Genomic DNA, 26,727 nt, shown 5'->3' on the forward strand with positions numbered 1-26,727 from the left:
ATTCAATATACTGATGCTAATAAGCATCTTTATGTAAATAATGCTACTAAATCTCATATAAATCTACAAGAAATTTATTGCTGAAAAGTATTCATTAAATATTATGATAATTTGCCTTATATAAACTAGTCATTATCATCATATTTAAAATGTATATTTTATACTAATAAACCTCTTGTTTATGAGATTAAATTAAGATTTTTAAGATGCAGCAGCATCATTTATATAAAGAATTCTATAATGCTCATTAGTATTGATATATTAAATTGATTATCAATTTAATGATAAATTATTTATTAATGTAACAAAATGAATAGTGTAAGATTTGTTAATGGTGATTTCTGCCATTATTTAAACTTACATTGAATGAAATGTATTAGCCGACTTATAATTTAAATTTGCACACATATGCTAATTGCTGACTTATTTTGTCCTGTGCATAAACATTGTGTGCAAACAATAATTTAAGTAATAAAATTATAATATATAATGATTATGATGGACTATGGTACGAGCTTTTTTCGTAAGAAAGAAGATGTCTTTCGTTTTTTTAATAAAATTTAATTCATAACCTGTATTGTCATCTCGACTTCGGTTTTAACGTTACTGCTACGGAAATCCGTCACAATATTGCATTACAACTTCGGGCGCTACAAAGTTCATTTTATTGTAAAAAAGATATGCGAGTGATTATAGGTGATGCACCGAAGTCAAAGCAATTGTGAACAACTATGCATGCGCGCCTGCTCGAATGGGCAACCCGTCATACTGACCTGTATGTCTCTGCAACATGTACAACAGTTTTCTCGGATACCGAGCGTTATTTTATAAAATAATTACGTATTACGTAACATGCACATTATATTTTGTATAATTCTTATTTTGACTAAAATAACATTTCACAAAACAATATTCTTTTGCAATAAACGCGTGTATATTATTGAGACTCGATGGAAACATGATAAATCTATTATGATGCAGATTCAATTTTAAATTCATGTTTTAGACGAAAGACCTAAATATAAAAACCAGATTTGTCTTTATTAATTTCTTTGATGTTATCAATCGATGTTATCAATCGATACAAGACTTTTGTAGCTTATTTCTATATACCTACTTTTAACACTCGAAATTTAATTCTACTAGACAACACAGACGCGCGTTACGCGGGCGCTATTTAACTTTAATATTATATTACTATTACATTACACTATTAACCCCTTGATACACAAAACTGTCAAAACATACGATAACAGATGCTCACGAAATAAGCGCAGAGAACCAATCGACATCGCGGAAAAGCGGCAACACTCTTTTACAAGTGGATATACTTTTATCACTCGGGATATATGTATCATAAATTTGTTGTAAATATCAACAAAAGCAAGAAAATATTCTAAAACTAATGTTACGCACACATATTTTCACTTTCTGTTCCAGATAGCAGAGTGACGTCAAATGACGTATTAATTCCGTTTTAATAACGTCTCTAATAATGTCATTAAGATGTCTTTAGACGTCATCTTGCTATCTGAGGTGTTTTAAATCAATTTTATAGTTTAATTTAAATTTACAAAGCATACAAAGCATTTTTTCTCGTCTCTGAAAGTCAAATAACCGATAATGAATAATTAATTTTGCAAAAGTAATAAATAAGTAATAAAAGTTACATATGGCTATATAACTCATATAGCTACTGTTCCGTCACTCAATATCTCTTAGGTGTTTCCTTTTTCTTACAATTCCAAGCAAATTAATACAATAATTTGTTTACATGCTGTTGCTTTAAATCACGAATATCTCACACTTATATAATTTTGACTAATATACCGAATGCAAAAATACTTAATTAATCTCATGTTATGTATTCTAATGGACAAAGAAGTAGATTTAATTTCTCTTTTCCGGCATTAAGAAGAATGGCAACAATTACAAAAGCTGTCAACAGACTGTGATCGACTGCGGAAACCGGAAACAAATCAAAACTTGCCAGTTTTACATTGAATGATATAATCTATTTCAATATCTATAATATTCTGCTCGGTTTCTGCTAACAAAGTGCCGTCAGATTGGTGTCAGTGAATTCTTCTGGCAGAACATGATCTTAACGACGTAGTTGATGCCAATTTATCAATGTATTTTTCTCGAACCTGCTGGCAAATCTGTTAACATTTGCTAGCATACTGTTAACATTTCGCTTATTAGATGACAAACATATTAGATTTACAAAAAAGAAGAAACAAAACCTGCAATCTAACATAAATATATAACAATAATAATAAAACCATTATTCATTCATTTAAATATAATCTTTATATTTTACTTTATTATTTCTTTAAACATTTCATAAGAATGGTTATTTCTCCGTTCCTTACATTTAATAAACTGGCAGTTTTCTAATAACAACTCGTAAGGATTTAAAGAAAAGAACGAATACATTCTTAAACAAATTGTTAAGCAAATTTTTAAATAAGTTATTATTTAAGCGTTTATTTTGTTTTGTATAATTTAATTTTAAATGTTGCCTTTCCAGAGGTTTAAAACTTTATTTTGCTAACGTCGCTTTAAGGCCCGTATTCATAGTCGGATCTTATTTCAAGACTGTCTTAACTAATGTCTTAAGATGCTAATACGGCTCTGTGATTGGTTCATAACACTTTAAGATCGTACTTAAGACGGCCTTGCCTTAAATATAAGATCCGACTATGAATACCGGCCTAAGAAAGAATTATAAGAATGTAAACACAATATAATATCGGTACCTAAAGCAATACCACAGTAACCTCGAGGCTCGTCACAACACATCACTTGTATCAATTTCCGTTGAGAAGAGCACAACGTCGCAAGTGGAAAATCTGTTAATTACGACATATTATTTGACAAAAAACTTTCAGAAAACGAAAGGTAATAAGTGAAAGATAATTTGTAGAAAGTTGTTCCTTATAAGAAGATAATAAACTCAGATTTCTCAAAATTAACCTGATATGATTGTAAGAATTTGTAATTTTTTTTACAGTCATTCGAAATCTTTTGCGCAACTTATATGTTTCCAACACCATACCATACATCAAATAACTTTTACAGTTTTCTTAGATTACACAGAACAGAAACATAGAACAAAGTTATCTAATAATAAACAAGAAAGTTTGCACAACATTTAAGATTATCATTATCAACATAAAATGTCCATGAAATATCAATTTGCCATTAACAGTGTCATTGCAAGAAGATTGATATAATCTTAACATTCTGGTGAGAATAAAATATATGTATAATAATATATATATATATATATATATATATATATATATATATATATATATAATAATTATATTAATCTTTGTTATTAACTTATTTATTTTAAAAGCTATGTTTGTACTGTATGTATATATGTATATTAAATATTGTAGGTTCAAAGCTGTTTTACCAAATTTAAATCTGCATAGTTTTTCTCAATACAGATCGCAGATATGTCTAAAAGAGAGAGTTTATTTGCAGAATCTGCGTCTAAGAAAGTATGTGGAGTCAAAGAAAATTTACCTGTAAAACCTGCGTCTGAGAAAATATGTAGAATTTTAAAAACAACTTACTCTTCAACAACTTACAACTCACTCTTCAGGAACTTCAATAACATTACAAGTTTTTTGAATCTAATATATGTGAACATATCAAACAATAGAGTTGGTGACTTGCCGATGCATTTGGGAACCTTACCTTTTCTTCGATGTCTTGATCTGTCAAAAAATCACATTGGATTTTGCCATGAATATGGGTGGCTATGGATAAAGCAAGCTGAAATTACTAATGCATTACGTGACCTTGATATGAGCAATAATTTAGTAAGTCATATGTCATTTGATATCTAATAAGATATCACAAATAAAACAGCTAATTAATTAATTCGTTATTAGTAATAATGATTAATAATTCATTCCGAGGTTATTAATAATATATCATTATTTACAGATAACTCATTTACCATATGATATCGGGCAGTTAAATGCTTTGGAGAAACTAAATATTTCCCATAACAGGTTGAGTAACTTGCCACAAAGCATTGGAAATATAAAAACTCTTAATTTTTTAAATGTATCAAACAATAGAGTTGGTGACTTGCCGATGCATTTGGGAACCTTACCTTTTCTTCGATGTCTTGATCTGTCAAAAAATCACATTGGACTTTGCCATGGATATGGGTGGCTATGGATAAAGCAAGCTGAAATTACTAATGCATTACGTGACCTTGATATGAGCAATAATTCAGTAAGTCATATGTCATTTGATATCTAATAAGATATCACAAATAAAACAGCTAATTAATTAATTCGTTATTAGTAATAATGATTAATAATTCATTCCGAGGTTATTAATAATAATATATCATAATTTACAGATAACCCATTTACCATATTATATCGGGCAGTTAAATGCTTTGGAGAAACTAAATATTTCCCATAACAGGTTGAGTAACTTGCCACATAGCATTGAAAATATGAAAAATCTTGATTTTTTGAATGTATCACATAATTCGTTATTATATTTGCCAAAAGAAATTTTTTCAATGAGAGTTATAGACATTTCGATGAATCCATGTATAACCGAAAGATATTGTAAGTCAGAAGCCGTTGTAAGTCTAAGCCTTGAAGAAATGTCAGTTGCAGTAATACAACGACATGGGTTTGTTTCTTCTATTAAAATATTTCATACGTTCATACATACATGCGTATACAGGATGTCCTAATAAAAAGTATCTACTGGCATTATTTTCGAATCTAGTAATCTTTTTTTAAAAACGCTGAGACTGGTCAATTTTGTTTGTGAGGAGAACAGGGGGTCTATTACGTATCTTTTCACAAAGTGAAAATACGAAAAGTGAGAGATTCACTAGAGTATCTACGATTTCATTGATCGAAATCCAGTAAATCTGTTCACTTTTCGCATTTCCACCTCGTGAAAAGATACGTAATAAACCCCCAGATCCTTACATATACTGTTAAAAAAGATATGAAATTTACAATACATTTACGATACCACGGTAAATGAAATTTACAAATTGGGTATCTAAAATAAAAATGCTTGCATTTGTATAGCTAAATTCATACACGAACATGAATTTTAATTACTGATATGAAATTTAATACACACAACATTGATTATTAAAACAAAACCCATTTAGATTTTTTGAATAATACACTATTTTTGGATTGCAAATGAGAACCTTGTATATTAATTTATTTGTTGTCAAACCAAGCATGAAAATACCCTACGACTTTTATATATAAATATTACATCACGTATTTATCAATTACATTTTAAATAGCTAATAATTTTCTTCGATCGCGCTAGAAAAACTAGGACTCGAAATTGATTATAAAGAACTGTAGGAAAAAATTTGTTGAAAATATGGGATCTACTTTACTAATTGTTATCTAATAATATGCAATAAACAAAGTTATTACAATATTTTTGTAGGATACAATATAGAAGATCCCTGCCAATTTTACAGACTGAATACATAGATAGTAACATAAGGAGATGTGCCCTATGCAAACAGTATTGCAGAGTTTGCTACGTACGTACAGTGGAGTCTCGTCAATTACGGTATCTATTTAGTACAACCGCAATAGCAAACACATCAACAAATATGGATACAAAGCTGATATCTGTGGAATATATTAAATGTTTTCCGAATTGTATATAAACGATATGGCAATAAGTCGTAATATCTGCAAGCTATAGTTCCGCAACATCTGTCCACGTTATTGGTATATAATTAATCTTTAACTAATGAGAAGTTACTTTTCAACTTAAACATGTTGCTTTATAGTATTATGAGACATTTACGATATTGGAATATTGACGATAAATAAAAATAAACTTGTTTTGTTATATTTCAAAAAACTGACATTTACAAAAATATGATACGTAAAACAATATCTGGACATTAGTAAGATTTCGAGTATCTCATTTTTACTATATGCTATGTAATTATATGTCTATAAATATTTACTTTTTATTTTAAAAAGGCACAAAAAGACGCCAAGTATATGTGTCTGTCTACCTACAAAACCTATAAAAAGTATCATATCAGGAAATTGTACCAAGTAGGAATAAATCTTTGGAAAAAAGCTATTGTATTTTTAAAAATGTTAATCAAAAATTTAAAAATATATATTTAATGCAAACAAACTTGGCACTGCTACATCTAAAAATATTTAAGAGCAATTAAAATGTGTGTACATACACACAAAAAAATAATCATTTTACAGCCAAAAAAAGCACTTATTTATTTTATTTTATTTCGTTTAAGTAAGTTTTCTTGCAACAAAGAATATTTTCTTACTAATAGTTTTCAAATATCTTGACACAAGTCTTTGTAAACCAGAATATTGTTTTGAGTAAATGTAATGCTTATAATAACTTTATGGTAGATTTGAGGATTAAGTAAAAAGTAAGCTTGTATATCCGCAAATCTATCATAAACCTAATATAAGTATTACATTGATTCAAAACAGTATTCTTGACTTGTGTCAAGATATTTGAAAACTATTAGTAAGAAAATATTCTTTGTTGTAAGAAAACTTACTTAAACAAAATAAAATAAAATAAGTAAAGTGCTTTTCTTGGCTCTAGAATAATTATTTTTCTGCAGAGTGTATGTATGGGGTGAACATAATAGTATGATTTAATTGAATATTATATATTAATATTAAATATATTATAAATAATATTAATATATTATAAATTTAAGTTATCTGATATAGCATCCAAGTTTTTTTTACATTAGTTTTTTTAATATTAATTACATTTTTTAATAATATACAACGGCTTCTTTTCAAAAATTAAAATATACAATAGCTTCTTTCCAAAGATTTATTCCTACTTGGTGCCATTTTCTGGTATCATATTTTTTGTAGGTCAGGCGCACATTTTTAACACTTTTTAGTACCTTTTTTTAAATGGTAAGTTTTTATAGATATCATGCCTTCTTTTATGTATATTAGATACGATTGATGTATGTACACAATAAAAAATTTTGTGTATTTTTGTTAAAAAGGTCCTTGTTAAAATTTTTGTGTTAAAAATGTAACATACTTATGTGTTAATTTAACTTATTTTATGTTATCTGATTTATTTTTGTTAAATTCATATTTAAGTAAATTAAATGTTAAAATAACACATTTTATGTTTAATCGTAAGATTAATATAAAAATAATGTAGTTTTGTTAAAAAAAATATCCTTTTTATTTATATTTAACATTATACAGATATGTCTATTGTACATACAAAAATGTTAAATTAACATGTTTTTTATTTATATTTATCATTATACAGATGTTTGTACTTTCGTTCACATATCATCAAACTTTTCATTATTATGTGTTAAATTATGGACATAATATTTGTGTCATAATTTGACATATTTACATTATGTTAAATTAACACAAAAATTTGAGTTGTCCGTTTAAAAAATGTGATTTATGGTATATTTAACACAAATTTTCCAACTGTGTATGAGCATTAACTCGTAAAGTTATCGTAAATTAAGTTTAACTTTGGGCACACCTTCTTTTATAATTACATAAAAGTTGTAAAGTATAAATATATTTTAGAACTAATAAAATTATGCTTATCATTAATAATACTGTTATTAAATATAACGACGACAATGGCGTTTCTTAAATGTAAATTCGCTGATTTGGACTTTGTATTGTAATATCTTCACTCATAGGACACGCAGTAAAAAAATAATATTTTATTATACAATTGGAACATAACCAAGTGTCTCTTAATTATAGATTATACGTATATATATATATATATATGTAATTTTATCATATCTGTAATTAATTTGTAATAAAATTGATTCTTAATTTTGCATTTAAAAGAACTTGTTATTTATATTATTTATAAATTAATAATTAAATAATATAACCATTTAAATATCTAAAATATTCTTCTCGGTTTTTACTGACAATGTATTGTTCTCTATATTTTTCTTTATTTTTTTAATTATTTTCTCAAGTATTTCATAAGGATACATTCCTCTGTTCCACAGAATTTAAAAATGACAAAATTGGGTAACAATTTATGTCTACTACATTTAATAAACTGGCTGTTTTCTAATAATAATTCGTATTATAGAATTTAAAGGAAAGAACGAATAAATTCTTAAACAAATATTTAAGTTATTATTTAAGCGTTTATTTTGAGTTATAGGTTTCAATTTAAAATGTTGTTCAAAAGATTAAACAATATATGTGATAATAACATGTAGTTACGCAGTAACCTCGAGGCTCGTCACAACACATCATCTGTATCAATTTCCATTGACAAGATCATACAACGTCGCAAATAAAAAATCTGTTAATTACGACACACATGATCTGGCAAACAACTTTTAAAAAACAAAAGGTAATAAGTGAAAGACAATAGAAAGTTCTTTTTTATCAAAAGATAATAAACTCAGATTTCTCAAAATTAACGTGATAAATTGATTGTAATAATTTGTAACTATTTTTATATCCATTAGAAATCTTACGCAACTTATATGTTTCCAACGCCATACCATACAAGTAACTTTTACCGTTTTCTTAGATTACACAGAACAGACATGTACAACAAATTATCTAATAAAGAACCAGAAATCTTCCATATTTGAGATTATCATTATCGACGTAAAACATACACGAAATATTAGTTTGCCATTAACAATGTTATTGCAAGAAGATTGATATAATCTTTATAACATACCGGTAAGAACAATATATATAATAATAAACAATAATTATATAGATATTTGTTATTAACTTATTTATTTTAAAAACTATGTTTGTACTATAGCAAAATCCAATGTAAAAATCCTGATTTCTTAAGATCAAATCTTATACATATGTATATATAAGCAGGAAGAAGAATGAAGAAAACACAAAGAAATGTAAAGATATCCTTTTGTACCTAAATACAAACACTGTATAGAAGTAAGGAAAAGTTAAACAAGCAGAACCATGTATCCCGATAAGGAAATCTTTATCCTTGATTTAAAAAAAAACTTGTTAAAATGTTATAAAATAAGAAATAAGAATTTGAAGATTTAAATGGTCTGTTTTCATAATCATGTTATATATTTTTTTATTTAATGAATAGATAATGGATTTTCACATTGACAAGTGCATTTAGCGTTTTATTTTTTTTTATTAGAAAAAATAATTTTTAAATGAAATATTCTACAGGAATATCAGCTCATAGTTGTATATAAAAGTAGAGGACTATTGTAATAAAAACTGCGAAAATAATGGTATTAGAGTGAAAAATCTGTAATAAAACATTTAATAATACTTGCAGCAACTTTAATAACAAAATCCTTAATACACAATTTCGTTACACATTTCCGCTTTAGGCATATCCGCTTTAAGCATATGAAAAATTATGTAATTACATAATTTATTAATCACCGTGATTAATACATTTCTATTCGTTTATCTACTAATTATATGTTACACAGAGAGAATTTACTTTAATATATTAATAGCAATTAATTTTATAAATCTTATGATTAGTATTAGTAAATTTAATTTTTAGATCAAATATAAAGAAGAATTTCATACTAATGTTCATTATATACTTTCTTAAAATTATGAAATGTAAATGAAACTGTAATTGCAAATAAACGAATAGATCCATATGAAATCTTTTAAAAATTTATTCCACGTTTTAGTTGGTTAAGAATAATAATTATCAAAAATAATCATCAAGGTAACTAATATGAGAAATTAGGAATCGAAAAATTGTATATCATAATGAATTAATATTTATTCGATTGATTGTGAGTTAGAGAATATATAAATTGCTTTCTTTAAATATCTATTATTGTTCACATTAATTAATAGATATATGTCTAATTTTCATTTTACAATTTATTTTCATACATCAATGCTGAACAAATATATAAACACAATATCCAAAATATATTTCTATAACAATTTTATGTGTAGGAATTATATTATTAATAGTTGTAGTATATTTAAACATATTTCTACAAATCCTATATAATAATATATTCTACATAAAATTAATATTATAGGCCAGTCATATTAGACATCGAACCTTCCAATTAATCTTCCCAGGTTGCAACCACCATGAATCGCTTTGATTTGAGGTGCTGTAAGTAGGATTTATTTTGCTTCGCAATGCGCATGCGCATTACAAAGTTATTAACAATATTATCAACAAAAAACGCAATTTTTTTTATTTTTTCAAATGTCTCGAAAACTAAGCAAGATAGAGTAACTAACTATACGTACCTTTTTTGTAGAGCGTAAAATTATGTACAATAATGATCTGAACAACATTTATCGTCAAGTCAGTCGTTTAGCTTGCACGAGCCGTCAAAGTCCGAGACTCGGATCCCGAAAACCCTCGATTTCATCGTTTTTTTGATGTTGCGTCGGTGATTTTTTTCCGTCATTTAAAATGGAATTGAAAATTCCAAAAAAATCACACATTATCTGAGAACTACAAACAATACTTTTCAGGGTGTAACCAATTTTTTTAGACCCTTTTTCTTTAGTTTGTAGCTATGTAAACAAAAAATTTTGATTTTTTGGAATAGTCTTAGTTTTTTGCTGTTTTCAGGCCTTAGAATTTATTTGAGACAAATTTTGTCGTATGCATCTTGTTGTGGACGAAATTTGCAACAAAAAAAGACCCTTGTATTTTTTTCGTACGACAAACGCTGATTTTTTTATTGACGCGCAAAGTTATCCAATATTGCGCACAGGCTTGTTTTTCACTAAAATAATTGTTTTTTATTAAAATTTACGTAATTTTTTGCACATTATTATTGAACCATATTGCAAAGCCGTTTTCAACACATTTTTTCATTTTTACTTATTTATTAACAAATTGTTTACTTAAAAATTATTATAAACAATTAGAAAAACATATTATATTCGAGTTGGGAAGATAGCGGGGGGTGGGACTGGCGCAGGGCCGTACAAATATCACGCGAAATCCCGACATGCCGCCCCCTTTGAACGATATACGTTCAATATTTAACAATCATAGCAAATAAATACAACATGGATAAAACTAAAAGCAACTGACTCGATTCCTAAGCTATAACGGGTAACAGAGATATTTTCTTAACGCAACGCTTATATGTACCGTGAGCTTTCCTAACCGTTACTACTCTAATTATACCGTCATCACCAGGATGAGTAGCTGTCACTCTGCCAGTGACCCAACGTAACGGAGGCACATTATTATATCCTCCTTGAAAATCACAAGGTCCCCTACGCTAACATTATGCGGTTTATTTGAAACCCATTTGGTACGCTGCTGCAGCTCGTTCAAATACTTCTTACTCCAACGCTTCCAAAAATGCTGCTTCACTCTTTGAATATGTTGCCAAGTTGAAAGGCGATTCAAAGCCTCATTCGTGAAATCATATTCCGGAATAGTTTGCAAAGAAGCATTTATTAGAAAATGCGCCGGCGTCAGAGCGAGTGGATCATTCGGATCAGATGACATGTGTGTGAGAGGTCTCGAATTTAATATTGCTTCTACCTCTACTACAAACATATTACATTCTTCGAAAGTGAAGAGAGCTTCTCCGATCGTACGACGCATGTGATGTTTAAAGCTTTTTACGGAGGCCTCCCAAATTCCTCCAAAATGCGGTGAGCGGGAGGTATGAAGGACCATTGAATTCCTTCATTTGCCAAATACCGATTAATCGTTTGATTATTTTTCCCTTCCTGGAAAAATTCGAATATCTCCTTTAAGTGATTGCTTGTACCCAGAAAATTTGTATCATTATCCGATTGGATCACTCGAGCTCTGCCACGACGTGCGAAAAAACGCTTTAGACAGGCTATAAAAGCCTTGGTGGTCAGATCGCTAACAATTTCCAAATGAACAGCCTTGATAGTCAAGCACACAAACACGGCGACGTAAATCTTAATTTTATTACGGTTACGATGCTTTTTTTCCTTAATAAAGATTGGGCCGCAAAAATCAATACCAACATTTTCAAAGGGTCTCGAGCCTGCAAATTTAACCCTAGGCAAATCGCTCATCTGATACTCAGGAGTCGAGGGGCGCCAACGAGAACACATTTTCGAATTATACTCCTTTGACGCGGTTTTTTCCATTTAACAGCCAATAATTTTCTCTAATTGCATACAAGGTCGCCTGACTTCCGGCATGACAAAGTTTGATATGAGTCTCGCGAATTATCAACTCGGAAACGTGATTGTTAGCCGGCAATAAGATAGGATGTTTCTGAGCAAAAGTCAGATCCGCGTGCCTCAATCGACCCCCGACTCGGAGTACCCCATCGACATCCAAAAACGGACTAAGAGACAATATCCTACTTTTCCTGTCTAACGGGCGCTTCTCACGCAAACTACGCAGCTCGCTCTCGAAGGCTGAGAGTTGGACTAATCTCATAATACGCATCTCGGCGTCACCCAAATCCCCGACGCTGAAGTCCCCCGAAACGACCTCCAATAAGCGACACTTAGAAACGAATCGTATACAGCGCGCTACCCTTTTCATCTTAGCAAAGGATGAAAATCTTAGAAACAGATCCGTATCGACACCGTGAACGTTTAACAGGACAACTATTGAGCGCTGTTCCGGAATCTCAATACTAGGTATTAAATTCGGCGGCCAAGCAGTTTCGTCCTTGGACAGCCAACACGGTCCACTTTTCCAAATGGGGTTGCTGACAAATTCGCGGGGAAACTGTCCTTTTGACAACGCATCTGCGGGATTGTCTTGAGACGGCACGTGTCTCCACTTTCCATGCTGCGTGCTCTCATGAATTTGCGAAACTCGGTTCGCAACAAAGGTCTTCAACCTGTGTGGTGAAGTTTGGATCCAATGGAGCGCGATCGTAGAGTCCGACCAAAAGAACTCTTCAGCTATATTAATTCTAAGTGACTTGATAGTGGCTCCGTACAATTTACCAAGGAGATCCGCCGCGCTCAATTCAAGCCGGGGTAAAGTTAATTTCTTGATTGGCGCCACTCGCGTTTTGGAACAAATCAATCGAACTATGTGGATTCCCGAAGAGGTTGTAGATCTCAGATATAGCACTGCTCCATAAGCCCTTTCGCTTGCATCACAGAAACCATGTAACTGGACATTGATTACATTCTCTGTTGTGATTTGACGAGGAACGATGAAGTTATTTAGGAGCTCGACTTGCTCCCTATATTCGCTCCAAGAGGTAGCGATGTCCGCAGGAACGGATTCATCCCAATCCAGCTTATCCTCCCACAGCCGTTGCAGCATAATCTTCGCCTTTACGATAACAGGACCAACCAGTCCGAGGGGATCGAAGAGCGAGGCAACCTGAGAAAGCATGGTTTTCTTCGTCGTTCGCTGGTGCTCGGTAAACGGTTTTACGACGTGAATTAAACGGTCTTCACGGGGATGTCAGTGAATACCGAGGGTTTTCTGAGTTTCAGACTCGCTCAAGCAAATGTGAGGGTCCAAGGATTTATCCAGCAGTGGTTCCAAAAGACTTGGTTCGTTTGAACACCATTTGCGCAAATGGAAACCACCACAAGCTAGTAACCCGATAAGCTCATCACGCAATCTTCGAGCCTGGTCCAGCTTCAAGGCACCGGTGAGAGCATCGTCCATGCAGAAGTCTTCAAAAAGAACCCTGCGAGCCAGGGGAAAACGCCCTCGCTCGTCCTCAGACAACTGCAGCAACGATCGAACGACGAGAAATGAAGCCGGCACAGTACCATAAGTTGCCGTGTTTAAAATGTATATTTTGATCGGATCCTTTGGACTTCTACGCCATACAATTATTTGATATTTGCCGTCCTCGGGATGTACCTTAACCTGCCTATACATTTTCTCAATGTCGGCACTTAGCACATATCGGTGGGTTCGAAATCTCGTAACGATAGAAAACAAGTCCTCCTGCAGGGTCGGACCAGCGAGAAGTACATCGTTGAGCGAAACACCAGTACTGCTCTTTGATAAAGCGTTGAAAACAACTCGCAATTTTGTTGTATGGCTGTCACGCTTGAAGACGGAGTGATGTGGAATGAAATATACTTCTTCGGTCACATCGGAGACAGGGATTTCAGTCATGTGACCAAGCCTCTCGTACTCGTCAAGGAAATCCGTATACTCCTCACGCAATTGAGGATCCTGTGCCAATCTCCCTTCCAGTGAATACAGCCTTTTCTTTGCTGTTTGATAAGAGTCGCCCAGTTCGCGTTTTCTACTAATAAACGGAAGCCTAACTATATATCATCCACTCTTATCCCTCGAGTGCGTCTGAGAGAAGTGTCGTTTGCATGCCCTCTCATCATCGGACAAACGCCTAACGCTCGAGACCTCCTCAATTTTCCAGAATTTAGCGACCTGGGCATCCAACGAGTCTACTACTAAATCACATGCTATTCGATTTGACGCAGGCCCCCTATCGTGTATAGCTCCCGACGCTATCCAACCAAGACGCGTTTTTTGTATTATTAGCGCATTGCCTAATTTGATCTGACCCACGCATAACAATCGGTAAAATAGTTCCGCTCCTATAAGAGCGTCAATCTCTGAAGGAGTGCAGAATTCGGGATCTGCCAAGGTGATGTTTTGGGGAAGATTTAAATCGCAACGGTTAATCGTCTGTGCAGGAAGTGTTTCTGTAATTCGAGGAACCACCAAGAATAACAACTCCGCAGCAAAACGTCCATCCCTTGACTGAAGGGTCGTTGTGATAGAATGCTTAATATGCGTTAAGCTTTGATTAAAACCCGACACCGGAATATTAACTTCTCTCTTAGTGAGATTCAGAATATTGCTTAATTTCTCAGTAACAAGTTAGACTACCCGGGAAAAAATTCATATCTGATCATATATGATCATATATGAATGGCCATATATGGTCAGATATGGAAATTGGCCAGATCTGAGGATATATGATCTGGTATTATTGTATATGTTAATATCTGATCAGGTATGATCAGGTACGAACTATATATTATCAGGTATGAACATATATATTTAAGTAAGTTTCAGAAAATTGTTATATATTTTCAAAAGTTATTTTTTAAGAGTGTGCAACTTTATTATAAAAGTAGACTCTACGATACAACTAATACAAAAATTGTGCCGCTCTATAGTGCGAGACAGTGTCGTGTCTTTTGATACCGTTCTTATAACACTGTTTGTCAAATTTTAAATACGAGAAACAGATCCCATCGAATGCCATCTATTGAATACTTTGAGATGCAATATCTGATCTGATCATATATAATATTATATGGACTATATAGGTTCATACATGATTATATATGCTCTATATATGGGTATGTAAAACTTATATCTGTTCATATCTCATTTATACATGTTCATATACTGTCAAATATGAATATTTTTCCTGGACATTTTGTTCGCGGATATAAAAGTCCGGGAAAAATATTCATATCTGACAGTATATGAACATATATAAATGAGATATGAACAGATATAAGTTTTACATGCCCATGTATAGAGCATATATAATCATATATGGTTATCTATCGCCATATATGATCAGATCGTGCATTATACATGACACAAGATCTGATCATATATGGCGATAGATAACCATATATGATTATATATGCTCTATACATGGGCATGTAAAACTTATATCTGTTCATATCTCATTTATATATGTTCATATACTGTCAGATATGAATATTTTTCCCGGACATTTTATATCATTATATCCCAATCTGGTCATATATAGACAGATCTGATCATGTTTCATATCATTTCCGGCCGTATATGAACATATACAATCATATACAGCATCGCGTCTTGTCATATATGATCATATACAGTGCCGATACAGTTATGTATGGCCATACATAATTATATCTGATAATACATGGCCGAACATTCTTTATATACGACCATGTAAGGCCAGATACGATTATGTATAGTGTCATATCTGGCTACACATAATAATATGTCTGACCATATATGAACTTATATGATCAGATCTTGTGTCATGTATAATGTACGATCTGATCATATATGACGATATATAACCATATATGATTATATATGCTTTAGATATGGGCATATAAAACTTATATCTGTTCATATCTCATTTATATATGTTCATATATGTTCATATCTCATTTATATATGTTCATATACCGTCAGATATGAATATTTTTTCCCGGGTAAGATCCGTTATCCAATAAAACTCTACATTTGACAGGCTCTCCGCGGTCATTGAGCATACGCACGGATGCCGTGGCCAAAAGAACTCGCGAAGCGACGACCGCTTGGAGACTTGCGATTGGATTGGCGTTTGCCGCATTAGAGCTACCAGATCCTCGATCAAATGAATCACCTTCAGAGTGAAGAAGGGTGTGATGCTTACGTTTACACTTTCTACACGTACCGTATTTACATTCGTCAACCAAATAATTTGGTCTTAAACAATTGTAACAGAGCCCCATGGATTTCACCTTGGCAAATCTTGCGTCGCGAGTCATCTTACGAAATTGTTCGCATTGAAATATGTTATGGTTCTGTTTACAAATCGTACACTCAAGTTTAGCATGAACGGTCACAAGGGTCGGCCTCGCCGTTTGCTTCGTATTACCTCGCATATTGCTCGATCGCAATTGATTTATGTACATTACATTATTAGCATTACGTTCCCGTTCCATGGCACGACTTTTCAAAATTAGTACTCCTTGAGCAATAACTAGATTATTGACAATTTCTTGACTCAAGTGTTTATTACCATGCACACATTTTGCAATAAATCCGTTATAATTCTCGAAGGAAAAGCTGACGTCGCCCATAATGGACCCCATCTTTCGGCGCATAGTGTCAAATGTATAAGTTGATGAGTATTACACGTTAATTCTCTGTCACCGTACAGTTTTTCAAATTGTTTTACAAATAATTTAAGTAAAATATCTGATTGTTTAAGATCAAACTGTGTAATTTGATTTTGAAGTAAATTAAACAATGCTATAACTAACATTATCCAGTGCTGAAAATATTTATTAGGTAAATCCCTGGTAAAAATTACCGTTAGAAACAGTTAGAAACAGATAGAATTTCTGACGGTATGTAACGGAATCCTATCCGCTGTAACTGCAAGCTTGAAAAGAAAATTCTAGCCCTATCCGTTTCTGTAAGCAGCACTATTGTATCTGCAAATACAGACAGAAAATGTAACGACGTATAACTGTATCTAATGGAAATCTATCGGCATACAGCATCTATAAGCTTTTGCAATAGAAAAACTTGTCTGTTTCTGTCCGCATTCTGTACGCATCAGATGCTGACGGTATCTATCCGTAATTGCGGATACCGCATCCATCTGCATCTGTACGCAATGTCGACCTATAGGAATTTGTCTGCAACTACGGATACGAATCCTGTCTGTTTCTGTCCGCAGTCTGTACGCATCAGATGCTGCATGACTGTATCTATCCGTAATTACGGATACCGCATCCATCTGCATCTGTACGCAATGTCGACCTATAGGAATTTGTCTGCAACTACGGATACGAATCCTGTCTGTTTCTATCCGCATTCTGTACGCATCAGATGCTGACGGTATCTATCCGTAATTGCGGATACCGCATCCATCTGCATCTGTACGCAATGTCGACCTATAGGAATTTGTCTGCAACTACGGATACGAGTCCTGTATGTTTCTGTCCGCATTCTGTACGCATCAGATGCTGACGGTATCTATCCGTAATTACGGATACCGCATCCATCTGCATCTGTACGCAATGTCGACCTGTAGGAATTTGTCTGCAACTACGGATACAAGTTCTGTATGTTTCTGTCCGCATTCTGTACGCATCAGATGCTGACGGTATCTATCCGTAATTGCGGATACCGCACCCATCTGCATCTGTACGCAATGTCGACCTATAGGAATTTGTCTGCAACTACGGATACGAATCCTGTCTGTTTCTGTCCGCATTCTGTACGCATCAGATGCTGAAGGTATTTATCCGTAATTGCGGATACCGCATCCATCTGCATCTGTACGCAATGTCGGCCTACAGGAATTTATCTGCAACTACGAATACGTATATCCTACCTGGTTTTGCAATCAGATGCGGATAGACATTCAAAACTGGTTGCGTATAGAAACGGATAGGATTCGTAATTACGTTTGCGTATAGATTCGGATAAGTTCCGTTCTGTATAAATGCAGATAGATATTCTGTCAGGTTCCGCAATCAGATGCGGATAGACATTCAAAACTGGTTGCGTATAGAAACGGATAGGATTCGTAATTACGTTTGCGCATAGATTCGGATAAGTTCCGTTCCGTTAGGAATCAGTTAGCCTTTCCCCATCGTCTTTGCGTACACAGTCTTATAGAATCTGCAACACTTTTCATCTGTTTCTATCCGTAATTGCAGGGAAAGAAACGCATAGTAAAGCAGTCAGAAACGGATAGAATGCACGTTCTATCCGTTTCTAACGGTAATTTTTACCAGGGACGGTCCGATTTTGTCGCTCGAATCGTGTGTTGCTGGCGCATGCATTTGATGCTAAACACTAACCGGTCTCTTAATATACAAAAAAAAGGCATATATGAAGAGCAATGAAATTAGAAAATTATAAAAGCTTGAGAGAAAAATATAAAACACAGATTCTACCGACCAAGCTATTCGTGAATTAAATTTGTCACCTGATTTATATAAGGTATTCCTTTCACGGAGGAGCGTATTTTGTAGGCGCTTAAGCAGGGCCTCAGCAAACTCTTGTATATTGCATTAAACTTATATAAAATCCAGTTATAATTGATTATTATGTTTAATTATAAGAAAAAAGTGAAAATATTATGTGCATTTAGAAATTTTTCATTTTTCGGTAAATTTTACTGTCAGAACAATATGGCAACGCTGCGCTTTTCAGGGCACCGATTGTAAAATGTGAAGTTGATAACAAAAGTGTCAATGTAATAAGTGTCAATTTCATTAATCAAAGAATATTGTGACATTTTCTTTTTATTAAAGAGAGATTTTATAATAATAATAAGTGATAAGAAACATAAAGTGAGGAGTAATGTGGGCAAAAATAAGGGACAATTTATGAAAATAAAAGCTGATAATAAACCGTACGTGATGAACTGAAGTGTGACATGAGCGCACAACTTGCAGCGTTGCCAAATAATTCCTTGAAAGTCGCCATTAAAAATATTCATCTATAAACCACATTTCAAGTCAACATAAATATTTTGTTTAAATATTCGGTGACTCTGTATTTTTATCGGCACTATCGAAAGTATAGAGTTTAGCGAATATGTAGCGCATGAGTTAATATTTAATATCTTAACATATTTGATAAACAAATTATTACATTGAAATGTGGAAAATAAACTTTTTCGATAACGTCACATATAAAATATCGAATTTTCAAAGTCATAATTCCTCTTTATATGTTCGGTAATGTGGTTTAATTTTTTTCTGGCGTAAAGATATGCATTTTAACTTTCTCGTACCAAAAAATCAGTTAATTCTTAAGACTTTAGTGTCATGAAAGGAATACCTTAATACCATTAGATTTTTGGCCCGCGATTTCATTAAATCTGAAGTGTACTATAAAAAAATTAGAGATGTAGCTAATCTTCGAAATCTTTCATTTGCAATGCTTGAACGTGTTTTCCGTGAAACAATTGATCGCTTTGAGATATGGATGATCATTACGTAAAAACTATATAACAATTAAATTAGGCCTATATAATATGTGTTTTATTTAATATATTTTCTCGCGAGCCCCAACTCCGCGTTGACAGTGACGACCTGGCGACTTGGCAAAACTGTGAACTATAATTTAAGACGTGAAAAATGACACGTCAAGAAGCAAAATTATCCTTGCGATTTACAGCGTTATTCTTCATTTTAGTGCAGTGTTTTTACATTTAAAATTATTGTGATAGTGTTAAAATAAACCGAAGATATCCACTTTATTGTGATTTAATATGTGCAAGCAAATACTTATTTCAATTCGGCAGCCTTTGTCATTCTGTCGAACGGATTGTTTTCGTTCTTGATTAGGCAACAATCACTTCGACAAATGTGGATTACTCATATAAAAGGGGAATTTTCGGTGTATTTTACAAATCTATTTTATCGTTTATAGATGGTATTTTATTAAATAGCATTTTTATTTTAGTGTAAATCGCAAGAATTTTCATGATATATTTTCATGATTTTATCGCTTCTGATGTCATCAATCTAACAATAAGATGGCTGCAGTGAGTGAACAGGAGCCTTAAATGTGTTTTATATAATCCCTATTATTTCACAAAATAGGCCGGTAGTCACTTTAAAAACACCCTACATAGTATCTACACGATTAATACACTCTCCTTATTTTTTAGATAATTAACAGATAAATACATTAGATTAATTTTTTATTCCTCCGAGATCCAGAATCACTACACATTTTTAATTAGATTATATAATACATATAAACGCACATATATACGCACCATATGTATAAATACGCATTGTATTTATACAATTTGTAATGGAAACTTTAATCTCAGGGATTAACGCTGGTCGTGTGGATCTTCAATATTTCAACAACGCTTTGAGAGCTCATTTCGCTTATATCAGTTAAAATTTTTATTTATAGACATAGTAAATACAGTAATCAAAACAATGGATAATACATACGTATGTAATAACTTGAAAAAATACATTTTATATAAATATAGAATAATATATAAAACTATTTCTGGACATTTTTATGTAAGCTATATTATGCCATGCGAGAAAATATATATATAATCTTTATGTATATATATCATTTATATATAAAATGTCTTTAAATCTGTAAGGTACACGCTCATAATAATCTTTCATAATATCATGACAAGAAGGCCGATAAATTCTCGTGAGATTCTTTGTCTAGATTGACATTCACTATGAAGCACGTATGTCTTGGCACAATCGTTAAAAGCTTATCTGCTACCATTACCATCGTTACCATTTCAGAACCGTTTACAGTATATCAATGTACATTCGATCAATGTAAATCATAGTCAACTAGCATAAGTATACATTTATAAAATCACTGATCATAGAATCACTAATTACATATGTTGACGAATGAATAAAAAATGAAAATTAAATGTATTTATTAATAATTTTTCAAAGCAATTAATGCGTATATAAGTATATCTCAAAATATGTGTAGTCACCTCTCACCCATTTACTTTCATAAAATCGTAAATGATTGTATGACGTTTTGAAATTCTTAGCATTCATCAACATAGCTAGTGAATCTGTACACAATCGTTAGTAATTTTATAAAATCACCAAAGTACTTGCACATCGTGTATAAATACATCTCAAAATATCTTCATATAACTCTGCATATAAAAATGAGTTCATTTATATATATGTATATATTCTTCAAAGCATATAAGCTTGTCACTGGCATAACGGTTAAAAAATTAAAAGAAAAGACGGCTGGACATATATACATACGTCGAACGTATTTGTAAAAAGATGGATGATAAATGCAACAAAATAAGTTCCATATCTGAAAGTATTTTAGGACTGCACTAGTGCCAGTAAGCATTTTTTGTAATGTCCTGAGCAGTCACCCTGGAAAAAAAGAAAAAATTAGATTGTCAGTATAAATATGTAATATATGATGCTCTTGTATTTAATAACTTACGGATATGAAATCTTCCAATGACTCTCCATATTGATGGGCAAATACATTCTTTATTTCACCCATATCCACTTCGCAGCGTGTCACAACCAGTCGAATGAGGCGGCTATCATCGGTACCAAGACCTTTCATGCTTTTGTACAATTGTTCGGCGAAGAAACCGGTTCTGTTCTTGACACACGTCACTGTTTGAAAGATATTGATTTTAGTAGGCAGTCTAGTATATATCTTTCTCTTAGACATATATATTTATAACTTATTCCTACCAATTGCAAGAAGACCCTTCTTAATATCGCCCGAAAATTCGTTTTCAATTGCATTCTCAATATCGTGGCCCGTTATGTTATGATACTCCACAAATATCTGTCGCAATTGTGCAATGCTTCTTTGAACAAGAATGGCGTTAAAAGTAGACTCATCTGTACCAAATCGAAGCTCCCCTGTATAGCATTAATATAACATTTTAAAAGAATATAAATATAGCAGTGACTATTTAAGTATTCTTTATTAATTACCAGCTTGCAAAAGTTGCCTAGCGTCTTCCATTGCAGCGGCATTATCCACATTCAATGATTCATCTCTATTGGCACAACACAACGATACCATCAAGCGTTTGAAATTGCCAGACGTATCAGAAATTAAATCATCTTCCAATGTCCTTCCATACACTGTAATTATTAAACAGTATGATAATCAAACAGACCGATGTTATCTTGTAAATCTTAATATCGATTGGCTAACTCACTTGCTTCATATGCCTGTTTAATGATCGAAATTTCATGATTGGACAGTGTACACAATACTTCAATGAGTACTGTCTCATCAGTGCCAAGACCAGACATTGCATCGTTGAGTTCTTTAGCATAAAATTGAGGTAGGGGCGTCATCAAGGCAAGAACAAGTTTCTCGAAGTTACCTGACAGCTCAGACTTTAAATCCTTTATCAGATCCTGTTAACAGAGAAGCAACATTATGGTATTAAACCCCAATTTTTTTTTTGTAAAACAAGTTTCTGAATTCTCAAACTACACCTTTCCATAAAGAGTTTTAAATTGAGATGCGATCTCTTGGCGTTGTAGATTACTGCGATTCGCAAGTACATGAATAATAGCTTTCTCATCGGTGCCAAATCCTTTCATAGCTTTTCTCAAAGTTTCCGCATCCGCTCTGGCATCAAAACCATCATACGGCACCACCGTGGGAGAAGTCTATAACAAAATTCATAAAACCTTAAAAAATTTACGCAAAGAATAACATAAGATTTAAGGCGCTTTTCTGCAAGATTACAATAACTGCTGCAATACCTGCACAAAGAATATTTAATATCTCGTTTATAACTTTCTCAAAAGTCTTAAACTATTCATAATCTCACCTTAGGCGTAAACCGATCTCTCCGGGGGGCTGGGGTAGTACCACGCGTACCAGCAGCAGATGGATTAGCAGCGTAAGGATATTTCGGACCTACCCCCTGCCCCCCGGGATAGCTTTCATTTTGGTATGGAATTGTATTAGCTGTGTATGTACTTGGTCCAGAGGGATAAAGAGAAGGAGCCATATTGCTAAAATATTCTTTAGCGTCTGGTGCAGCTTGAAGATTAGGATATGTATTGTAATTTTGTTGTCGAGGATAAGGGGACGGTGTAGGTTGATTGGAATGTGCATTAGAGGGGTAACACGTGGGCATAGATTGAGGATACGGCATTTGCTGCGGAGAATAAGTATTGGTTTGCGCAGGTACGCTGCCAGGAATGGGATGCATGGGCTGTGTCGGATAAGGAGCCTGAGAATATGGTTGAGGCATGCCAAAAGATGTCGGGGGCGCGTTTGAGAAGCCCATCGAAGGGTAGGATGGAGCACCAGGGGCAGAGGGTGCACCAGGTGGAGCCCCAAACGACGTTGGCGGTCGTGCTCGTCCCGGAAACTGAACAGGTGGCCCCTTGGATATATCAAGGTACAGATACAGAAATAAATAGTACCATTCCCATACAAGCTTCATTTAACTATTCGAATAATAAGCTTATTTTTAAACTATGTTAGTAGACCATTCTGATGGATACATACTATATATGTATACATACAGATTCAGGCAATAATAAAAAGCATGTCACAGCCCTTTGTCGGTAGAAAGACTATAGATTTGATGCTTGTTTTGATATACATGATTATATTGTATATTACATGATGTCAGCGGAAGTATAACAGAGTCTGCTAACATAATCAGACAGCAGATCGGCGACAGAAATCGATCTGAAATCAAAATCCTGCTGGAACCTGTAGACTCTGCTGCCGTTTCTGCTGTCAATCTGTCTGATTGTTAGCAAACTCTGCTGGCAGAATATAAACTGAATGCGGAGCAATTAATGTCAGTCTGCTGGCTCGTCTGATCAAATCTGTCACCAATCTGTCCGACAGACTGCTATCATTTTGCTTACTGGAGTAATATGCACATATGTATATAACCTCTATTCTCCTTTCTTAGAAGTATGGAATTAACACAGTTTGAAAATATGCTCTTCAGTTATTTAACAATAAAACCAAATGCATATACTATATACTCACTTGATAACCGTAGCTCATTTTGCCTATTCGAGAGTTAAACTGTCGCAACGGAAGAACCTGCACACAGAAGAACACTAAATTACAAACTTCCTCTATCTACGCTGCGTCACGACCGTCACATGGCCACTAAATGGCAATTTGTGTATAGTAACGCGGATAATATATACAATTCGATAACATCTCTAATACATATATCGTAGGAATCTACAAAGAATATTGTTGGAATAAACGAAACTATCACAATATATTAAATTATATCGCAAATATCATAAGCTGACACGTGTCACGCGTCACGCATATGTCGCCGGACTCGCCGGAGAAGTATCCACCTTGAGGAGAAAACAAACGGGATGATCGATGACGCCTAACGAAATACGGCGGATGTATTCTCGTCACGGTACGAACGACAAACTGCGGATGAACGATGAACGATGCGCTATGTTAAGTCTTATATGAGGTCACTCAGCTCTCGGTACTCACCTGAGGTAGTTCGCCCAACTGTGAGATTGCTAGCTCCCGCGTCGTGACTCGTGACGCGTATGTTAACGACAGAAAACGTTGGAAAACGTCGCGTGGAATACCGCGATACCACGATACCGCCCACTGCCCACTGCCGCCGGCGAGAGAGACGTGACGACCGTGACGTAAGAGAGTTTAGAGAGTACGCGAGCGAGATGAGCGCCGACTGCCGAGTACCGAGCCACGCCACAGCGTCGCGCAGCGAGGATGGATGATGGATGTAGTAGTGGCAAGGACAGGATCAGGTAGTGGGAAACTGGGAAGGCTCTTTCGGTCTCCGCTGATTTGCACGTCATCGAGAATTCCGGGAAAACCGTAGTATTCCGCACGCAAAACTGACTGGGTGTTGAATAATAACGTGAGCACGAGACAAATTTCGAAATGTTATATTTATCAATTTTCTTTAGGTTCTCCTCACAATAGAGCACATACTGGGAATAAAAATAAATTTTAAATATTGGGATATATATAAATGTAGGAATATTCCTCTAATAAAATATTAAATATTAAGTTATGTAAATGTAGGGATATTCTTATATTTATATCTTTATCTATATTTTATTCTTTTCCATTGTGCGTTACGTTTAATATTATTATTTTTAATTACGATTCCTAATATTTAATATTTATTCTTATTCAAGGGGTTACACCACTGTAGCTGCCCATTTTCTTTGGTATTTTATTTTTAGAAAAGAATAAAATATATGGTCAAAAGAACTTTTAGGCTTTATTAGACATATATTAAAGTATGTAAAAAAATTTTTTATTTGTTAAAAAAATACAAAATGGCGGCGCACGAGTCGCTATAGCACTACTCCGCGGCACGCAGCATAACTCAAACAATTTTCTATTTTTTCACTCCAAATTAATATCACATCTTTAAAACAACATTCCGCATAGAAATACGTAGCCGATTTTCGATAAGTTAATATTTCGATTTTTTAGGTACAAATAAGTGCCCGTTTTTTGGTAGTAAAATGAACTTTTTTTTTCAAATGCTCGCCAATTTAACAAAATGAATATTTTTAAAATCCCCTACGTATTTCTATAGCTATACTAATGTAGTTTAAGAAAAATTTTTTATTTTGTCCCAGATTAATTTTTGCTGCACTTCTACTGCGTGCCGCGTAGCCCCTCCAAAAAAAACCGTTCCGCAGAAACGACTGTTGGGCAGCCATTTTGTAATATTTTTTACTAAACAAAATTTTTTTTAAAACTTCAAAACATGCTTAACAACATCCTTAAAAAGAATTACCTTTTTACTTTTTCTTCCACTTAAAAAAAAATCGCAAAAAAACGTTAAATTTTCACTCTCTACTGTGGTGTAACCCCTTAATATGTGCTCTATTGTTGGCAAGGCCTCATACTCGTTTAAAGTTTCAAAGAATTAATTTAAATTTAAGTTAAATATATAATTTATCTTTTTGTTTTATTTAGTGTGTTTATTAATTTGTTACAGCGAATTTGCAAATTTATGCATATTATGTTTATTATGATTAGTTTCCGATGCAAATAAGAGTGAAATTGCCAGTAAAATGGTCATAAATTGTAACAAATTAATAATGATGAAAGATGTTAATGATGAGGTAAAATTGATGCATGGTATCACTAATTAAAGAAATAAATTGTATTTTGTGTTAGCCTTGTTCAAGATTGTCAAAAATAATATCTGTATAATGATGATAGATATATTATGTGCTCTGATAAATATAATTATAATATTCATTTATTGTAATTAGATATAATGCATCATGCATGGATATATATTATGCGTGGTCACAATATAAGAATGTTTCGAAAATTATTATGTTCTGACTGCGGAAGTGATATTTGATTCATTATGCGATGGGAAATTTTATTGATGCACACGAAGGAGATTCCGAGTCTTATTTTTTTATGACGGTCTTGCCCGGTCTTTATGCAAATATTGGTATTTCCTCGCGAATA

At 33.1% G+C, this 26,727-nt stretch overlaps 4 protein-coding genes and 1 pseudogene across 7 annotated transcripts; 1 reads left to right on the top strand and 4 right to left on the bottom strand.

Moving 5' to 3' along the window:
- Positions 1–792, bottom strand: part of LOC139823233 (fatty acid synthase-like) — an 11,423-nt pseudogene extending 10,631 nt beyond the window's left edge.
- A 2,619-nt stretch (positions 793–3,411) lies between these two features.
- LOC139823325 (uncharacterized) lies at positions 3,412–7,079 on the top strand. Its single transcript, XM_071795751.1, has 5 exons — positions 3,412–3,515; positions 3,680–3,839; positions 3,967–4,263; positions 4,394–4,677; positions 5,473–7,079. Exons 2-5 carry the CDS (start codon positions 3,696–3,698, stop codon positions 5,699–5,701), a joined length of 954 nt encoding a protein of 317 aa, XP_071651852.1. The 5' UTR covers positions 3,412–3,515; positions 3,680–3,695; the 3' UTR covers positions 5,702–7,079.
- A 5,047-nt stretch (positions 7,080–12,126) lies between these two features.
- Positions 12,127–13,374, bottom strand: LOC139823234 (uncharacterized). The gene has a single exon (XM_071795615.1). The coding sequence runs from the start codon at positions 13,372–13,374 to the stop codon at positions 12,127–12,129; it is 1,248 nt and encodes a 415-aa protein (XP_071651716.1).
- Positions 13,375–13,446: 72 nt separating this feature from the next.
- LOC139823235 (uncharacterized) lies at positions 13,447–16,850 on the bottom strand. Its single transcript, XM_071795617.1, has 4 exons — positions 16,634–16,850; positions 16,235–16,419; positions 14,352–14,730; positions 13,447–14,219 (listed from the first exon to the last, which is right to left on the bottom strand). The coding sequence occupies exons 1-4, from the start codon at positions 16,848–16,850 to the stop codon at positions 13,447–13,449; spliced, it is 1,554 nt and encodes a 517-aa protein (XP_071651718.1).
- A 3,771-nt stretch (positions 16,851–20,621) lies between these two features.
- On the bottom strand, positions 20,622–24,891 carry LOC139822678 (annexin B9). Of its 4 annotated transcripts, none has more exons than XM_071794620.1 (9): positions 24,742–24,891; positions 24,262–24,318; positions 23,075–23,638; positions 22,734–22,910; positions 22,448–22,652; positions 22,218–22,370; positions 21,969–22,142; positions 21,706–21,887; positions 20,622–21,632 (listed from the first exon to the last, which is right to left on the bottom strand). In XM_071794620.1, the coding sequence occupies exons 2-9, from the start codon at positions 24,277–24,279 to the stop codon at positions 21,579–21,581; spliced, it is 1,527 nt and encodes a 508-aa protein (XP_071650721.1). In that variant the 5' UTR covers positions 24,280–24,318; positions 24,742–24,891; the 3' UTR covers positions 20,622–21,578. The 4 variants fall into 4 exon arrangements, with proteins under 4 accessions (XP_071650721.1, XP_071650723.1, XP_071650722.1 ...); XM_071794622.1 differs by having other exon boundaries at positions 23,075–23,623; positions 24,742–24,883; XM_071794621.1 differs by lacking the exon at positions 24,742–24,891 and adding an exon at positions 24,591–24,645.
- Positions 24,892–26,727: the final 1,836 nt, after the last annotated feature.

Source organism: Temnothorax longispinosus, chromosome 12 (genome assembly GCF_030848805.1).
Source record: "Temnothorax longispinosus isolate EJ_2023e chromosome 12, Tlon_JGU_v1, whole genome shotgun sequence".
Lineage (NCBI taxonomy): Eukaryota > Metazoa > Arthropoda > Insecta > Hymenoptera > Formicidae > Temnothorax > Temnothorax longispinosus.

Coding starts and splice junctions, on each gene's coding strand:
- LOC139823325 (XM_071795751.1), top strand. CDS start 3,696: ATGCATTTGGGAACCTTACCTTTTCTTCGATGTCTTGATCTGTCAAAA. Junction 4,264..4,393: donor TTGATATGAGCAATAATTCA/GTAAGTCATATG, acceptor CATAATTTACAG/ATAACCCATTTACCATATTA. Junction 4,678..5,472: donor GCAGTAATACAACGACATGG/GTTTGTTTCTTC, acceptor ATATTTTTGTAG/GATACAATATAGAAGATCCC.
- LOC139823234 (XM_071795615.1), bottom strand. CDS start 13,374: ATGCTTTCTCAGGTTGCCTCGCTCTTCGATCCCCTCGGACTGGTTGGT.
- LOC139823235 (XM_071795617.1), bottom strand. CDS start 16,850: ATGGGGTCCATTATGGGCGACGTCAGCTTTTCCTTCGAGAATTATAAC. Junction 16,420..16,633: donor GCGATCGAGCAATATGCGAG/GTAATACGAAGC, acceptor CGGTACGTGTAG/AAAGTGTAAACGTAAGCATC. Junction 14,731..16,234: donor CCGCGGAGAGCCTGTCAAAT/GTAGAGTTTTAT, acceptor ACGACCCTTCAG/TCAAGGGATGGACGTTTTGC.
- LOC139822678 (XM_071794620.1), bottom strand. Junction 22,911..23,074: donor GAGATCGGTTTACGCCTAAG/GTGAGATTATGA, acceptor ATTTTGTTATAG/ACTTCTCCCACGGTGGTGCC. Junction 22,653..22,733: donor TTAAAACTCTTTATGGAAAG/GTGTAGTTTGAG, acceptor CTCTGTTAACAG/GATCTGATAAAGGATTTAAA.